This window comes from Mytilus trossulus, chromosome 7 (genome assembly GCF_036588685.1).
Source record: "Mytilus trossulus isolate FHL-02 chromosome 7, PNRI_Mtr1.1.1.hap1, whole genome shotgun sequence".
NCBI lineage: Eukaryota > Metazoa > Mollusca > Bivalvia > Mytilida > Mytilidae > Mytilus > Mytilus trossulus.
The window spans coordinates 25,562,072-25,578,563 of record NC_086379.1 but is presented as its reverse complement, the minus strand read 5'-3'; the positions used below and the strand labels follow the sequence as shown (position 1 = coordinate 25,578,563).

At 33.0% G+C, this 16,492-nt stretch overlaps 1 protein-coding gene across 1 annotated transcript; it reads left to right on the top strand.

The window, feature by feature from the left end:
* LOC134724832 (cubilin-like) lies at nucleotides 1–15,993 on the top strand. Its single transcript, XM_063588116.1, has 8 exons — nucleotides 1–164; nucleotides 4,176–4,345; nucleotides 5,395–5,545; nucleotides 6,103–6,287; nucleotides 6,838–6,994; nucleotides 7,439–7,522; nucleotides 8,907–8,982; nucleotides 15,260–15,993. Exons 1-8 carry the CDS (start codon nucleotides 95–97, stop codon nucleotides 15,747–15,749), a joined length of 1,383 nt encoding a protein of 460 aa, XP_063444186.1. The 5' UTR covers nucleotides 1–94; the 3' UTR covers nucleotides 15,750–15,993.
* The last annotated feature ends 499 nt before the right edge of the window (nucleotides 15,994–16,492 follow it).

Sequence of the window (16,492 nt, the reverse complement as noted above, 5' to 3'; positions counted from 1 at the left end):
CACTTGAGAATTATATCCGATCAACTTGGCTTGACAGATTTTCACTAAATAGTTTACTTGCAAATAGGATGTGTACCATCTAGCTGGGTTAAAAATGGATAGGCTGTGTTTTGTTTTGGTTGTAACAGGTCTTTTGTTATACAGCGCAGAAGAGAGCGTCAGTGGTAAGTGTTTCGATTTTGTATGTCCTTTAACGAATCAAATTCATATTAAAAAAACGTGATTGTGCAGCTTTTTTAAAGTCCTATAATACAAGAATTCGAAGGTTCAACATTCAACGTTTTTATCGGATATTTTTTTATAGGACACTTTTTAAATAAAATGTTTGATTGCTCTTTTGCAAATCTACATTTCTCTTACACCAAGCAACATTTCTGCAATATGCCAATCTTGAATCATTCATTTTCTACAGTGGACATCAAAAATCTAACTGTAACTTATTTCAAATTATTCGGAAGCCGATAAGGGCCATTCAAAAAAAATATTTTATGTCGTTATTACGACATAGCATGTCGTAATTTCGACATAACATGTCGTTATTACGACATCGCTATGTCGTAATTACGACATAACATGTCGTTATAACGACATCGCTATGTCGTAATTTCGACATATCATGTCGTAATAACGACATCACCATGTCGTTTTAACGACATAGCTATGTCGTAATAACGACATCGCTATATTTAAAAGAATATGTATTATGATTTGCAAGAGACTAAATGACAAAGAAATTAACAATTATACGTCATCATAATGTCCCGATAATTATAAAAGTCCCCGCATGGTCAGCTATAAAAGAGGGAAGAAAGCTACCAGAGGGAGAGTCCCCGAAATGCTGTGTGGCAGACAGTGTTATTATTCAATTATTAGCTCCCTTGGTAAAACTCCAAACTCCAAATTTCATATTTAATGTATTCTATTGTTAGATAATTTACATGAAGCTTAATAAGTATATATTTGTTAATTGCATAGCTTTTGCTATTTGAGTTCATTGGTTAAAGTTATTTATTTATATTGTAAAGTTTAATATTTGCATCGTCGCAAAATCTTTGGTTACCTTCTTTGGATACCTTCAGTGAGAAACTTATATATGTTATAGATACCAATTTAGATTAACATGGCCCATAGTGCTAGGGCTGTACAGCCAGACAAAGTCGTTTAGATTAACAAGTTACCGGTCGTAGAATAGCTATGCAGTCACACATGTTGGAAGAATGAAATGTGGAATTATTAGAGGACTGAAAATGTACAACCAAGTCAAGCCAAGCTTTCCATCTCCCTTTAAATAAGCGCAAACTGCATGGCTTCTTGGTATAAGGGGATATTGAAGTATTGTTAGCTCTATTTCTACTTTCAAACGTTGGGCACGCGCGATGTTCCTACAACCCCCAGGATTTAAAACAGAATCTTCGAAATTTCATCCGCAAAACATAATAAAAATGTTAGAAAACACGAACCAATATTAAAACAAATTCAATATATGTTTTGAATTATGTTTTTATAGCTCTTGATCATCTCCTAAGTAATATTTAGTGTATTTGAGGATTAAAAAAAGAAAGCTATGTGAAAAAAACGGATGTCCCCATCCAACGTTACATTTATGAAAAACTGTTTTAACTGTTATGTATAGTGATCCTATTTCTTATTCTGTGATCTTCTTGATTTTTGACAGGAACAACGACATATGTCGGTTCTTTGTGGCGTTAAAACCGTTATTTTACCAAATTTCATTTGACTCGACTGCATAATATAGTAGAAAATGAATAAAAATAGTAAGACAATAATAATATCTAACAAAAGTACAAATATTTGCCTCATGTGAGTTCAAATATTGCTGATTCAATAATATCTTCTCTACACAGTCGTTTTTCAAACGGTTGCCATTTTGTCCAAGTTGATATTTCATTTTTCAAAGCAGTTAAGGCGTATTTTTTTTATAATTAATCAAAACAAAAGTTAGATATACGAAGAGTAAAAAATGCCAAGATTCTTTCCTTATTAACTACATATTTGGGTCTTAAAGGAATAAAATGCTTCTATACATTACAAAACGGTAGCCAATTTTTCCAAATGTCTGAAAACGTCTAAAATCCTAAAGACGCTAATTTCCGACGTTAAATGTGCTAAAGTTTCAATTAAATGTTTATGGAAATAAAAACAAATCGTGGTATGAAATTTGGAGAAAGATGTTAATGATTGCTGCCAAAAAAAAATTAGTGCATGTTGCTAAAGACTCCGCCCGGGGAAATAGGTTCGACACAGGTTAAATTTTGCAATTTTTATTAATTGTATAGCTTTTGACGATTTATTTAAAAGAATTTGGAAATGGGGGGGGAATCCCATTTTGTAAAATAAATTGAAATTTATGTTACGGAAGTACTCCGAAATAGATCATTTAAAGTCGTCACTTCAGTTAGGTGCAATCACCAATATCAAAACACTTAATACCAGTTAACGGAATGTTTTACTTCGCGATTTGTCCTGCTATTTCGTGATGAAAGTAATTCCTGTACTAGCGAAGCCGGAACTTTTCGTCAATATAAACTTGTGCATGAAATGGAGGTAATTGGAAGACGAATCCCAAACAGCAACGAAAACCGTTTCATCGAATTAAAAAAAACAAACCGGGATTATATTTTTGTTTGCCGTTTTCGCGGACGACCCAGGAGTAGATTACTATATTTTAAAATGTATATATCTGAAGATGACTTGGGAAATAATTCTCAAGCCAAGGTTCAAGTAATTGAAGGGGTGTATTTCGACAACTTATGTGTCAGGGAAAATACAATTATATTCAAATTTAACCAAGGGTAAAAATGTTCGATTTACTTGCAGAGTGTCAGATATATTTGCATTGGGGATAAATTAAGATATAGAAATTTTACAATGACAGATGATGTGCAACTTGAAAGTTAAACATCCTATGATAATTTTTTTTTATGAAAACCGTATACATGTACTTCCGTCCCATCTTTCCTTCCTACATTACTTGTACTGCATTTTAAGTTGAAATAACTTAAAGGGTAAACATTATTTTATCGATTTCCACAATTCGAGGTAATTTTTTTTATAAAATGACATCACAAAACGAACAGAACCAGAATCAACCAACAATATAAAAAACAGAATAAAACTTGCAAAAATTAATCGAAGTCAAAGACCCTCTTCGACGTCGCATTTTAAGTGTAACGTGTAGTAAGGACTATCGTGCTCAACATTTGAAAGTAGCATTAGAGCAATTGATACTTTAATTCACCCTATTTACAAGAAACCAGGCAGTATGCGCTTATTTTTAGGGAGATGGGATGCTTAGCTGGCAAGTTAGGCTCGCACATACACATAGTTTTATCTACATGTACCTCATTTGTCTACACAGCCATTTAACAAACGTTAATTAATTTACGTCAATGGTTTTTTATAAAATATATAAGTTTCTCACTGAAGGTATTCAAAGAAGGTATCTAAAGATTTTGCGACGATGCAAATATTAAACTTTACAATATAAATAAATATCTTTAACCAATGAATTCAAATAGCAAAAGCTATGCAATTAACAAATATGTACTTATTAAGCTTCATGTAAATTATTTAACAATAAAATGCATTAAATATGAAATTTTTAGTTTTACCAAGGGAGCTAATAATTGAATAATAACACTGTCTGCCACACAGCATTTCGGGGACTCTCCCTCTGATATCTTTCCTCCCTCTTTTATAGCTGACTTTGCGGGGGCTTTTCTAATTATTGGGGGCATTATGATGACGTATAGTTGTTAATATCTGTGTCATTTAGTCTATTGGCAATCATAATACATATTTTTTTATATATAGCGATGTCGTTATTACGACATAGCGATGTCGTTATAACGACTTAGTGATGTCGTTATTACGACATGATATGTCGAAATTACGACATGATATGTCGAAATTACGACATGATATGTCGAAATTACGACAAAGCGATGTCGTTATAACGACATGTTATGTCGAAATTACGACATAGCGATGTCGAAATAACGACATGTTATGTCGAAATTACGACATGTTATGTCGTAATTACGACATAATTTATTTTTTTTGAATGGCCCTTATCGGCTTCCGTAAAATTATAAACGTAAACTGAAAAGCTTTCCGTAAGAATGCATATGAAAAAAAAAACTCTGAATTTTTAGTATGCAGCCAACAAATAAACTCATCCTTTGGAACGATACAGCCACCAAAAGGCCGGAGGAATGTTAACTGTACATATGTGATCAATAACCCTACCGGAGATCCAGTAATATTAAGATTTCTTCATGTCAACATTCAAAATTCACCAGGCTGTGTAAAGAATTATATAGAGGTAAAACATCGTTATCAAAAAGATGATGTGGTATGATTGCCAATGAGACAATTATCCACAAAAGACCAAAATGACACAGACATTAACAACTAGTTTGTCTTCTTTTTACAGTGACTTGTTATTTAGAAGAGGTTATGTAAAAATCAACACATTACAAGGACAACTATACTACGTACAGGATACAATCATAAAAATATTGAGTCATTGTGAAAGAAGAATGACAGCAATGTCGTTAGTTTTAACAATGAATCATACTAAATAAAATCGCGTTTGAGAATCTATTAAAGAGGTTGACAGTTGCACTCTATTGTAAGCATAATAGCAATGAACATAAATTGTGGTTTGCAGATTAATGTCAAAACGATTTCAGCGTAAATTATTATACTTGTTTTAAGGAAAAGGAAGAAAATTGTATATCAAAATGTTTTCAAGGTCGTTCTTATTCCGATTATTTCACTTTAATCGTTGCACTTACTTTTCGTTTTTAAAATGTGATTGTCACGCCATATAGAATCATATTCAAAACAGTGTGGTCCTGGCCATTGATTGACGTTCTAAATTATCCCATTGACTGGGGCAGATTAGGTGAACGTTTGTCTGTAACGACCATTGCTCACTTCTTACTTATTATAAAATTTAAACTGTGGGGTCACCAAAGGTTCTTAACGCCTCTAATAATAAAAGAATTCGAAAAATTATTCAGGAATAACCTTTATGTATTGATTTATATTATTGATATAAATCAACACATTGTATTATTCCGGATTCGTTTTTCGAATTGCTTTATTTAGGTGTCGAGAACCTTTGGTGACCCCACAGATTCAGTGTGTTTAACAAGTACATAGTGAGCAGTGATTGTTACCGACAAACGTTCACCTAATCTGTCCCAGTCAATGGGATAATTTAGATCGTCAATCAATGACCAGGACCACACTGTTTGAATATGATTCTTTGTACGTTCAGGAAAACTTGCAAAAACTCTCTGAGGGGTCTGCGTATTGCATGATTGCTTCAATTCACAGTGACTTTTTAATTTGTTCTTTAATAAGGTTAAAGATGGTACAGAAAACACAGATGAGCCAGTTAGATTTTGTGGAAATTCTATTCCAAGACCTATTTTTGCTGTCTCCGGTGTTTTGACGCTTACCTTAATATCTGAATCACCTGTTGATTCCAACACATTCAAGGCAGAATTTTACAGTACGTATACAATCAACAATGATTACACGCATTTAATGATTAATATTAGGCAGTAAGATCAAAGGGAAAATATTCGAATTACCGATAAAGGAGTATCGCGGCATGCATCACCTACATGTATCATTGCCAGATTGTGGAATGCAGTTTCAAGTAAGCGATGCGGCTAGTAACGAACTGACGATGATCTTCATACAAATGCATGACATATAGGTCGACTTTTAATTTACTTTCCTTATCGTAATTTATTTTTCAATTATTCAATGGATATTTTCAGTATGCATGTTTTAAGGAGTATATTTTTGAGCTGGTATGATATGAAAATGTTTGCAGCGCGAGATCTAAATAAAGCTTCCACTAAAGTTTAATGAATGTATCTAAAATATAAATTTTAATTGTGGAAATATGATTAAAATAAGTGTATTTTATCGGTATTTTATTTAACACGTAAAGTATAAGACGTTCGAGCTGAACTTTTTGGTACCAGTATTGATTTTTAAATTAAAGATTTGTTTATCATTGATTCCTTTTAAATAACGACGTTCATCTTATTTCTGTAGGCTGTACAGATTGTATAAAGAGGATCAACAGTACAGACCAATCATTAGAGTATTTCTCTGATCCCAATAGAGAACCATTGATCACTGATTTTGTTTATTTCATTGAGAACGATCGTCCAGTTATACTGAAGTTTACATCTATTAATTTGGATAGAAGTAAAGATTGTACATTTGAATATGTCCAGGTATAACCTTAATATGTCCAGGTATAACATTAATAAGTTTTTTCTTGATTTCACAATTATCTAACTTAATTTATCAAACAAAATCAAAAAGCTTTTATTAACTTATATTCTGGAACAAATATCTCGGAAGCGGATATCCATAAAGTTATCTAATTTCTTACCTGATACATGTCAAATTTCAAAGGGAAAGGGTGTGTCGTTATAGTAATAATCTGTTTATGCATATAATGGATCAAATTTTTCCTCCGATTGACCCAAATGAAAGGTATCAAATCGAATATGCAAACAACAAAAGGCGAACGAATACCATTATTCTACAAAGCCTAAAAAAACAAAGTAAGACATCGTCATGTATGACTAATAATCAATATTATTAAATGTAAATGCGGACACACAAATCAAGTATAATTCTATGTTAGGGCCAGCTTATTCTGTCTCATATAGGCATTGAAATTATCATTGACCTTAAGTTTTAACCACCGTTTGCCCTCTTATTAATTGATAAATCTTTTGCTTTCATGATCATTTTTTCTATCTCTATTTGAAACAGATTAAACGAGGAACTAGATATAACTCTCCGGAAGTAGGCATATACTGTGGAAAAGACATACCAAAACCTATTGTTCTTCCACGAGGACAATTTTCTATCGTATATCACACAGAGGAACCTTTCGGAAATCATGGATTTACTGTTTATTTCTACGAAGGTATTACATATTTTTAATATTATTGTAATAAGCAAACAACTATTGACATTTCATTTGCAAATTTTTTTCTGCATTTCGTAACAATTATGCTCTCGTCTTTTATAACCACGAAGGTTGAAGTCTCAATAATGTAAAGCTTGCCAAGACCCGGACAATTTAGAATATGAAATGTGGTATAAACTGGTCTATTTTTGAAGACTTTATACGTTTCAATTCAGATATAAGTTCTGAGCTTTCGGTGTTAAATTGTAACTCTCTGGCTGAACACGTGTATATTCAGAATGTCTTTTTAATCAGTGTACTTATCTTAATAAGATAATGTTGTTGTAAATTTTGCTTTTTGTTTTTTAATTTAAGATAGAATTTAAACAAATACGGAGTACTTCTAACTGCCATTTTAGATTGCATTCGTCTGAAACATAAAACTATATGTTATTTATGTAGATAATAGTACGCAATCCTTACCAATTCCTAGTCAAGTTCTGGAAGGAAGAGGAAAATATGTCGAAGAGAGAACATCAAAGACAGGTATATAAACTATAACGCCTGAAAACGTATCTTACCGATGTTACAGACAGAAAAAAACCGCATGATACCGATGTTACAGTAAAAAACATTTGGTACCGATGTTTCAGTAAAAAAACATTTGATACTGAAGTTACAGTAAATAACATTTGATACTGAAGTTACAGTAAAACAACTTTTGATACTGAATCGAAGTTACAGTAAAAAACATTTGATACTGAAGTTACAGTAAAAAATATTTGATACTGAAATTACAGTAAAAAAACTTATGATACAAAAATTTAATGTAATATTAAAGAAGCGTGTAATACAGATGTTACATTTTGTACCTTAAAAAAAAGATGACCCCGATGATAAATTAAAAAAAAAACATATGACACCTAGTTTACCGAAAAAAAATATGACACCGAAATTACAGAAAAAAGCATATGACACCGAAATTACAGAGAAAAAACCATATGACACTGAACCATCGAAATTACAGAAAAAAACGTATGATACCTAGTTTACCGAAAAAAATATGACACCGAAATTACAGAAAAAAGCATATGACACCGAAACTACAGAGAAAAAAACATATGACACTGAAATTTCAGAAAAAAAAACATATGACATCGAAATTACAGAAAAAAACGTATGATACCGATGTTACATTCTGTACATGTAAAAAAAGATGATCCTGATGTTTAATTCAAATAAGACATATCGGACACCAAAATTACAGGGGGAAAAAACATATGCACCGAAATTACAGGAAAAAAACCTTATGACAACGCAATTACAGAAAAAGAACCTTATGACACCAAAATTACAAAAAAACCATATGACACCAAAATTACCAAAAAAAAACATATGACACCAAAATTACAGAAAAAAACGTATGATACCGATGTAACAGTAAAAGAAACGTATGATACCGATGTTACAGTAAAAGAAACGTATGATACCGATGTTACAGTAAAAAAACGTATGATACCGATGGTACAGTAAAAAATACGTATGATACCGATGGTACAGTAAAACAAACCGTATGCTACCGATGTTACAGTAAAAAATACGTATGATACCGATGTAACAGAAGAAAAAAAAGATTGATATCTATGTTACAGTAAAAAAAAGCGTTTGATACCGATGTTGAATTAACGGTTTGAATATGTTGCAATAAAACACGAACAGATGTTACAGTAAAACACATGCCACGAGTTTCTAGACTAACCTTCTCGTTTAAATTGATTTACATCTAGTCTTTTTGAGGCCTTTTAAAGCTTGGAAACGGTAAGGTTTTTTTTTCATTTTGAAATTCGATGTAATACTATGTTTTGCAGTTATGTGATTGTTGTAAAAAAATCATAGCATGTAACCTAACGTGTTTTACCTTCACTTTCAGCTATCTATGTGATCAGTACAGTTGGCTTTTGTATTGCAACTGTCTTCGTGGTTAACGGATTAATCATTTGGAAAAGGTATAGTTACTATTATAATTATACCCCACGCAACGAGTTGCGGAGAGTATAATGTTTTTGACCCGTCCGTCCGTCAGTCCTGTTTCTTGTCATCGCAACTCCTCTCTATGAGTGGCCGTTCATGTCATTTGCGTGATTATATACGCGTATATGATTTTATACGCGATTTTATACGCGTAAATATACGCGTATATTGTGGTTTTCAACGCGTAAATTGTGGTATTCAACGCGTATATTGTGGTTTTCAACGCGTATATTGTAGTTTTATACGCGTATATTGTTAAAATAAACACGTTTATACTAAAATCCAATTTATTTATCATATACGTGTTAATATACGCGTATGCAATCATTATATACGCGTTTATATACGCGTTAATTGCATAAATATACGCGTTACTATACGCGTATGAAATCATTATATACGCGTAAATAAACATTCGTTTGTCTTTTTGTTTTAACCAATGAAAACTGCGTTTTAAACTAGTTTGTATATATATCACAATTGTCAGAATGAAGTGCGGTTCTTTCGACCAACATACGTAATTAATCTCAAGACTTTACACCGTTTTATTTAAATTTCATTTATATGAAAGTTTGTTGCCTATAATTAAAATAATAACTAACAGTGTTTTTGGAATATTTGCTTATACTATTAAAGCATGGGTCCCTTTTCAAAAGTCTCCCAACTATTTCCTTGATTTAGCAAGGTATTCTTTAACGAGAGAAATTTGTGTATTACTGAAAAATTATTACACCAGGGTTTGCGATATCACAAACTAGTCAAAACATTTACTAAATTTTATCATCGGTATAAAGACATCATTCGTAAATATAGCTCAACATGCAGACTTTTTATACGTTCAGGTATTTCACATCCAATTTTTTATGGAAATATTCTTTATAAAGCACAAAGGTGTCAGTATTCACCTCATAAACTTACAAAACATTTGAATAGACTTATTAAGAAGGGATATAATTACGATACTGTTGTCAAGTCATTAAAGATTGCATATTTTGGCGTTAATATTGAGTCACTGATAAGGTCTTTGCGTCGGAACTAAACACATTTATTCTAAAAACAGTTGTTGGCATGACACGGGTTATGTTCTTCTCATATATGTTATGATGGTATGCTACTAAACCCCTTACAGGAAGGATTGTGCCTGATGTTCATATGATGAAATCATAATCTTTCAGTCAGTTTAATTGAAGTCTGGAGCTGGCATGTCAGTTAACTGCTAGTAGTCTGTTGTTATTTATGTATTATTGTCATTTTGTTTATTTTCTTTGGTTACATCTTCTGACATCAGACTCGGACTTCTCTTGAACTGAATTTTAATGTGCGTATTGTTATGCTTTTACTTTTCTACACTGGTTAGAGGTATAGGGGGAGGGTTGAGATCTCACAAACATGTTTAACCCCGCCGCATTTTTGCGCCTGTCCCAAGTCAGGAGCCTCTGGCCTTTGTTAGTCTTGTATTATTTAAATTTTAGTTTCTTGTGTACAATTTGGAAATTAGTATGGCGTTCATTATCACTGAACTAGTATATATTTGTTTAGGGGCCAGCTGAAGGACGCCTCCGGGTGCGGGAATTTCTCGCTACATTGAAGACCTGTTGGTGACCTTCTGCTGTTGTGTTTTTTTATTTTGGTCGGGTTGTTGTCTCTTTGACACATTCCCCATTTCCATTCTCAATTTTATTCTTTGATTGTTTTGGTACGTTTATACGCTATGATAGGCACCTGGGTGAAGATTTCACTACATTGTTTGTCTTTTTGCAGATTGCTCATTTTTTTCTTATAACCTTACTTAGATTTTTGTACCATTGGATTATGTTTAGTAAGGAGGGTGAGTGGAACATTCTTTGTCCTATCGGCCTTTAATAAGGTTGTTTTTTCTGCTTGTAGTATTTCTAACGTTTCTAATAACATACTCTGTTTTATTTTTATAGTATCATCTTTCAATATAAACTTATATTGTAAGTTAGTTAAATTTCTATCTAACTCCTTGGTGTCACTATTATTTCTAATATGACGTATAGATTCACTTGCAAAATGTAATACTTGTGAATGTGTGTTTTCGGATGTGCACTAGTGATTGGTAAATATTGATACGTTTCAGTTTTTTTAATATGTGATCTAACATCAAGGATTGCATTCTTATTGCCTATGATGTAACGTCTATGTACTCAAATATGAACATTAATAACTAAGAAGAAACAGTTATCAATGCATTAGAATCAATTGACACACAAGAATATACTTTAAATATTCACATCAAAAAAGTTTTAACGGCATCTGTTAAATGTATACTAAGAAACAATGAATTTGAATTTAATGGACAATTATACAAACAAATTATAGTGGTACATTTTCTCCGACATGCACAGATGGTGTCTTCAACATGGACGTCAAGTTGGTTACTTATTCCTTTTTCGTTACTTATTCCCTATTCGTTACCTATTCCTTACTCATTCCCTATTCCCTATTCGTTACCTATTCGTTACTTATTCCCTATTCCCTATCCGTTACCTATTCGTTACGTATTCCCTATTCCCTGTTCGTTACTTTTTCGTTATTACCTATTCGTTACGAATTCCCTATTACCTGTTCGTTACTTTTTCGTTATTACCTATTCGTTGCCTATTCGTTACTTATTACTTATTCCTTATTCGTTACTTATTCGATTTTTGATATCCTTCCCCCTTTTTAATTGTGTACATTCTTATCTCTGGTTATAGTTCTAAATTTGTTAAGGTAAAATTACATTTTAATGACCTCTTTATATGTGTTTGTGCTCAACCGATCCTGTTGCTTTATGTTCGATACTTATTTGTTTCTTATATTGTATTTATACGCTCTACCTTTTAAATGTTTTATATTCGTATGTTTGAAGATCTGGTTCTCGGTTCCAAGAGGTAAAATCACCTTTTACCGCTTGTATAAAAATGAAGATGTGGTATGATCGACAATGAGACAACTCCCCCACAACAGACCAAAATGACACAGAAATTAACAACCATAGGTCAGGATACGGTCTTCAACAATAAGCAAAGCCCATACCGCATGATCAGCTATAAAACATGTTAGCGGGGTGTACATGCACATCGTGTCGGAGCTTGACTAATACCTTGTTTATAACACGCGTATTATACGTTGCACCTTTTGGAAAATGATTTTCATTTGTGTTCTTGTCTCTGGCGGTAACTATGTGTTCTGAGAGATGAAATAACCCTATTAGCGCGCATGTACCCGTTCCAGCGCTCGGTGTATACCCTGTTACTTATCTAAATATAAAACGTGTGTTATACATTGCACCTTTTAGAAAGGATTTTCAATTGTGTTCATGCCTCTGGTGGTAACAATGTGTTCTTAGAGATAGCATAACCCTATTACCGCGTATGTACCCGTTCCAGCGCTCGGTTAATAACCTGTTACTTATTCGTTCCTTATTCGCTTTTAATACACGGGGTATATGTTGCACCTTGAAATAAATCGATTTTGAATTAGGTGCATGTCTCTGGTGGTAACTATGTGTTCTGAGAGATGAAATAACCCGATTAGCGCGTATGTACCCGTTCCAGCGCTCGGTTAATGCCCTGTTACTTATTCGTTGGGAGACTTTTGAAAAGGGATCCATGCTTTAATAGTATAAGCAAATATTCCAGAAACACTGTTTGTTATTATTTTAATTATAGGCAACAAACTTTCATATAAATGAAATTTAAATAAAACGGTGTAAAGTCTTGAGATTAATTACGTATGTTGGTCGAAAAAACCGCACTTCATTACAATTGTGATATACAAACTAGTTTAAGAACGCAGTTTTCATTGGTTAAAACAAAAAGACAAACGAATGTTTATTTACGCGTATATAATGATTTCATACGCGTATATTTATGCAATTAACGCGTATATAAACGCGTATATAATGATTGCATACGCGTATATTAACGCGTATATGATAAATAAATTGGATTTAAGTATAAACGTGTTTATTTTAACAATATACGCGTATAAAACTACAATATACGCGTTGAAAACCACAATATACGCGTTGAAAACCACAATATACGCGTTGAAAACAACAATATACGCGTATATTTACGCGTATAAAATCATATACGCGTATATAATCACGCAAATGACATGAACGGCCACTCATACCTCTCAAACCACACAACAGAATTTCACGAAACCTTTTCAGATAACAAGGACATACTATGTAGTTGTGCATATCGACGGGAAATTGCGATTCAATTTTTTTTCTAGGAGTTACGCCCCTTTGAACTTATTTACTTTAATGTACTACTGCAACAGTTTGTCATCGCAACTCCTCTCAAACCACACAACAGAATTTCACGAAACCTTTTCAGATAATAAGGACATACTATGTAGTTGTGCATATCGACGGGAAATTGCGATTCAATTTTTTTTCTAGGAGTTACGCCCCTTTGAACTTATTTACTTTAATGTACTACTGCAACAGTTTGTCATCGCAACTCCTCTCAAACCACACAACAGAATTTCACGAAACCTTTTCAGATAATAAGGACATACTATGTAGTTGTGAATATAGACGGGAAATTACGATTCAATTTTTTTTCTAGGAGTTACGCCCCTTTGAACTTATTTGCTTCAATGTTCTGCTGCAACAGTTTGTCATCGCAACTCCCCTCAAACCACACAACAGAATTTCACGAAACCTTTTCAGATAATAAGGACATACTATGTAGTTGTGCATATCGACGGGAAATTGTGATTCAATTTTTTTTCTAGGAGTTACGCCCCTTTGAACGTATTTGCTTCAATGTACTTCTGCAACAGTTTGTCATCTAAACTCCTCTGAAACCACACAACAGAATTTCATGAAATTTTGTAGATAATAAGGACATACTATTTAGATGTGCATATTGGCAGGAAATTAATTTTTCTTATACAATTTTTTTTTCTTACACTTATTTAATTTCTCCAATGACAATGTGGGGATGTGGGGTATGTGAGCGTGCTCATTAAGGTTCTTTAATTACAAATATCTTCCAATATCTTGAATACACATTTATATAAAAAAACGTACAAAAAAGCATCTATAATACTTAAATTACGAGGTCCAATTTGTCAGCCGTCATCACGTAAAAACAACGAATTAAAGAATTCAACTTTATATATAACTAATATAGTACAAAGGTGTAGATTACAAATTACACCACTCCAGGCCCTTTTGTTTTCCACGTAATTGACATTGCCAATAATTAAGAAGTTCCGGGTCATGTCCGATACCGATACCAATAGTATATTCACCTGTTACCTGTTATCTGTACGTACCGCATCTGACAGGCGCACCAGCAAACGGTGTATTCAGGATTGATATGCTATATACACGGGTCATAATCACAGGGTTGACACTACTAAATTGTCAAATTGTTACAGGTCTATTGTTGTATTCTAATCAGTAAGACTTTCTAAGATAACAATAAGAATACTAAAAATCTGGACTAAAAAATAAGGCGTATAGGTACAATTTTTAATTTGTTAGCGTGCATGACGTAAAACAGCGAATCAAAGAATTCAACTTTATTTATAACTTATATAGGACAATGCTGTTGATTAAAAAATACTCCATTCCAGGACCTTTTGTTTTCCAAATAATTGATATTACCAATAATTGATAAGTTCCAGTTCGACGGGTTCAAACAGAAAGATTTGAAAGCAGAGACAACTGTATCTTATAATCGGCATGACTTTAAAAAATAAGGCGTATAGGTACAATTTTTAATTTGTTAGCGTGCATGACGTAAAACAGCGAATCAAAGAATTCAACTTTATTTATAACTTATATAGGACAATGCTGTTGATTAAAAAATACTCCATTCCAGGACCTTTTGTTTTCCAAATAATTAATATTACCAATAATTGATAAGTTCCAATTCGACGGGTTCAAACAGAAAGATTTGAAAGCAGAGAAAACTGTATCTTATAATCGGCATGACTTTATCAGATGACAATATTAATACTAAAATAAGGCTTACGCATAGTTATATACTTTAATTCAGTCACAGACCCGCGACATCACGGGTGTGTTCTAGTATTTCGTATACTTCAACGTCAAACTTGTATTGTGTGTGTGTGTCAGTATTTGGCATGCAATGTCATATATTTCTTGAGGACTAATTATAATCTTATTGTAGTAAAGACATACAATATTTAATATAATTCACATAATTCATGTCCTTGTACAAAATGAATACTTAAAGCATTTTTTTTACTCAACAGAAGAAGCAGACAAAAGAGAAATAAAGTCGAAACCGGTCTTGACAAGTATGCCACGCTACAGAAGAAGGAACAAAACCCTACAGCCGAATATGAGAACGAAAATATAAACATAATATACAACCCAAACTATGTCGTATCTGGCAGTCCGGACCCTTGTGTTATAACAAAAATTGAAAACGTGCACAGTTCTACCCCTAGTATCCTTGACGACGACAGTGAAACACCTTCTAACCACCAATCAGTGAAGAGCAATGGAGATCCAGACGCAGACTATGCTTTAGAAGAAGGCTCGTACTATGTTTTAAATATCGCGTCCAAAAATAAAGCTTTAGTGTCTGGCAAGATGGATGACAAAAAAGAGCGCAAAAAATCCCAAGAATATGCAGATGTTGGATTTGAGGAAGATAGTCGTTTGCATTCGACGGATACACCGGATAAAATGTTTGAAGGAGTAACGTTGAAGATCAGTGATATTTATCACAACCTATAAGAGAAAGCGAGAAACTCGAGTCTTTTCTCGTAAATTACGTGTGCTTACGCTTTAAACCTATGCAAATCTTGGTACTGGTAGTCGCATTATAATACAATCTGTCTTTTGGTAATTTTTAAACAAGGGTTATTAAGTACAAAGTTTAGTAGAGAGTGAAAATAGTTAGATAGGAAAAATTTATAGATACGACAAAAATTAGAATCTGCCATGTCTTGATTTTGATATAAAACATGTTGTTGTCATAGTGGTAGTGCTGTCTATGTCCAATAATCTGATATCACATGGCTTAATGTTGGGCCAGTTTCTGCAAAGTCTTTATTATCATCCTTGAAATGATTTAATTTTGGTGGAAATGTATTTTTTTTAACATGACTTTGATTTAAGCCACTTAATTTATATTTTAAACTCAGCAAAGCAGATCTGAAATACATTTATGGATGTGCAAGTACACTAACCAATTAAATTGTATAATATTCCTTAACAAAAATTTCGGCGGTTTGAAATAGAAGTTAAATAAAGAAATATTATAAAACTAAAGGATCCTCAATCTAACTACAACCAAAGGACATATATATGAGACTTTGAACCAAATATTAAATAAACGAAAACACAATACACTACAAAGGCGCGGATCCAGAGGGTGGGGAGATTCAGGGGTTGGAACCCCCTTTTTTTGGACGATCAATGCATTTGAATGGGGACGTGTAGATAGACCCCCCCCCCCCCTTGTCCTGGATTAGGAC

Excerpts from the sequence above, each read along its gene's own strand:
- LOC134724832 (XM_063588116.1), top strand. The coding sequence starts at position 95 with ATGGATAGGCTGTGTTTTGTTTTGGTTGTAACAGGTCTTTTGTTATAC. Across the intron at positions 165-4,175 it reads CGCAGAAGAGAGCGTCAGTG|TATGCAGCCAACAAATAAAC; the intron begins GTAAGTGTTTCG and ends CTGAATTTTTAG. Across the intron at positions 5,546-6,102 it reads ATTCAAGGCAGAATTTTACA|GCTGTACAGATTGTATAAAG; the intron begins GTACGTATACAA and ends TTATTTCTGTAG.